Here is a 2,084-nt window from a genome sequence, read left to right on the forward strand (position 1 = left end):
GGGAAAGAGGGGAAGGTTCTTCTGGTTCGCGGAATAGGGTTTCTCGATTTGGGTATGAAGAAAAATAAGGCGGAGGCGGGGGAGGAAGAGAGGAACGGTGAGGGAAGAAGAGCGGGAGGGAACAACGACTCGGTTTTGTTGTCCGCCGGTTTTAATCAAACCGGTTCAAATTCTGGATTCGGTCGATATTAATTAGATTCAATTTGTCATTAAAAAAACCACCAAATTAAATTTGGTTCAATCCGGTAAAGAGTTTGCTTTATCTTATTCTAATTTTATCTTTTCATCAAATTTTTGTGATTATTTTTGTCTCTATTACGAATGTGAAATATAATCAAATTGGAGAAACGCATGGGTCAATTGGAAAATCCATTATATTTAGTTAATTTGGTACTTAAAAATCAGTGTATTTTATGTAATTAATTTTTATAATTCGTGTCCTATCATTTAAGGGTTATTAATTAACATATATATGATTCAACGTGTTGTGTTAATGGAAATATCTTTCAACAATATCCCCGAGGATTGGATGATTTTAATCTTCGAACCCATAATCACAATACAAAAGTAATCATCGCAAATATGCCCTCGTGGCATGTTCCGACTAAATCCATATTGTTTAAGACGTACCGTCATCTTATATCAATTTAATAATATATGATTTATATAAAAAAAAAATCAAATGACTATGATATATACATATATATATATATATATATATATACACGGCTATTAAGTCCAAGGTTGTTTAATCGGTTTCGGTACGGGTTTGATTCGGTTATATTCGAGTTCAGTTATTTTGGTTTTACAAAAATTATAACCGTTCGGTTTTTACATTAAATTCATTTCGATTCAATTTGGTTACATTCGATTCGGTTTCGATTCGATTATGATAAAAAAAATATTTATTTTTAAAAAAAATTACGATTTTTTTGTTTAATTTTTATTCGGTTCGGTAGAGATTCAGATTCGATTTTTTTGGATTTAGAAAAATCGTAACCATTCAATTTTATATCTAATTCGATTCGATTACTGTTATATCTTATTTAGTTTTGATCGGTTTAGTTATTCAGTTATTAACCAAATAGGTCACCACTAATTAAGACTAAGAAATATTTTATTCTTTGAAATGATCAAAAACGAAGAATCCATCCATCTCTTTGCTTATAAATATGAACTTTTTAACAATGCATTCAACGAATTATATTATAATTATTTTAGAAATTCAGATAATAAATTAAAACTGTGATGAAATCCAACATTTTCTTCCGATGCGTATCTTTCCATGGAATCTGATTTTAAATTAATTTTATTTGGAAATAAATATAAAAGGTTTTACTACTAAGACCACAAAGCTTTATATCCAACGGTTATCATTTTTGAAATATTCAACGGTTAAGATTAAGCCACGTATGATCAAATCCCAGATCTTGAAGCAACTTTATTTGTTCTTCGCCCAACGGTCAAAAAATCCATCAGCCAATTTAAATCCAAAGAATCGCCATTTCAAATCCTCAAGTAGCCGTTACAATCTCTCTCTCTCTCTCTCTCTCTCTCTCTCTCTCTCTCTCTCTCTCTCTCTCTCTCTTACTCTCTCTCTCGAGCATTTACTCTCTTGCGATTCTTGAACTAAAGATCTGAGATTTACCGCTAATCAGTGTCTTTATAGGATCCGATCGATTCTTCAATCATGGCTGCTCCACTGAACAACAAGGCTCCTGCTCTGTTGCCTTCCTCTCCTTCTTCGTCTCCATCGGTCCTTTGCAGACAAAACCCTAGACCCAGAAACTCAGAATCCGGAGACCCGATGCGGCGGAGTTTCGGCGGCAGCCCTTTTCCGACTGGAAAACCGGCGGTTATCGCTCACCATAGAGGGTTTCATAACCCTAGCCCGACCCCTGCTAATAGCCCCTCAGGTTAGGATTTTTGTTGCAGCCCTTTTCAGTTTACCCTACTATTTTGGAAGATTTGGGTGTATTTTGAGTTAACCTAGAAATGATATGGTCAAATCCGATGTTTTCTCATCTCGTTGATGATTAGTTTGTGGTCGAATTGATGGGTTTTTCGTTATCAGTGGAAAGAGT

The 2,084-nt window shown here is 34.3% G+C and overlaps 1 protein-coding gene across 1 annotated transcript in view; it reads left to right on the forward strand.

Annotated features, from left to right (window-relative positions):
- Positions 1-1,540: 1,540 nt before the first annotated feature.
- The window catches only part of LOC104819526, a 3,512-nt gene continuing 2,968 nt past the window's right edge, over positions 1,541-2,084 (forward strand). The window contains exon 1 of the mRNA XM_010549639.1: positions 1,541-1,916. Within this exon, the coding sequence (XP_010547941.1) occupies positions 1,691-1,916 (226 nt within the window). The 5' untranslated portion in view covers positions 1,541-1,690. The remainder of the gene's footprint in view (positions 1,917-2,084) is intronic.

The sequence above is a fragment of the Tarenaya hassleriana genome, unplaced genomic scaffold (genome assembly GCF_000463585.1).
Source record: "Tarenaya hassleriana unplaced genomic scaffold, ASM46358v1 Cleome3, whole genome shotgun sequence".
NCBI lineage: Eukaryota > Viridiplantae > Streptophyta > Magnoliopsida > Brassicales > Cleomaceae > Tarenaya > Tarenaya hassleriana.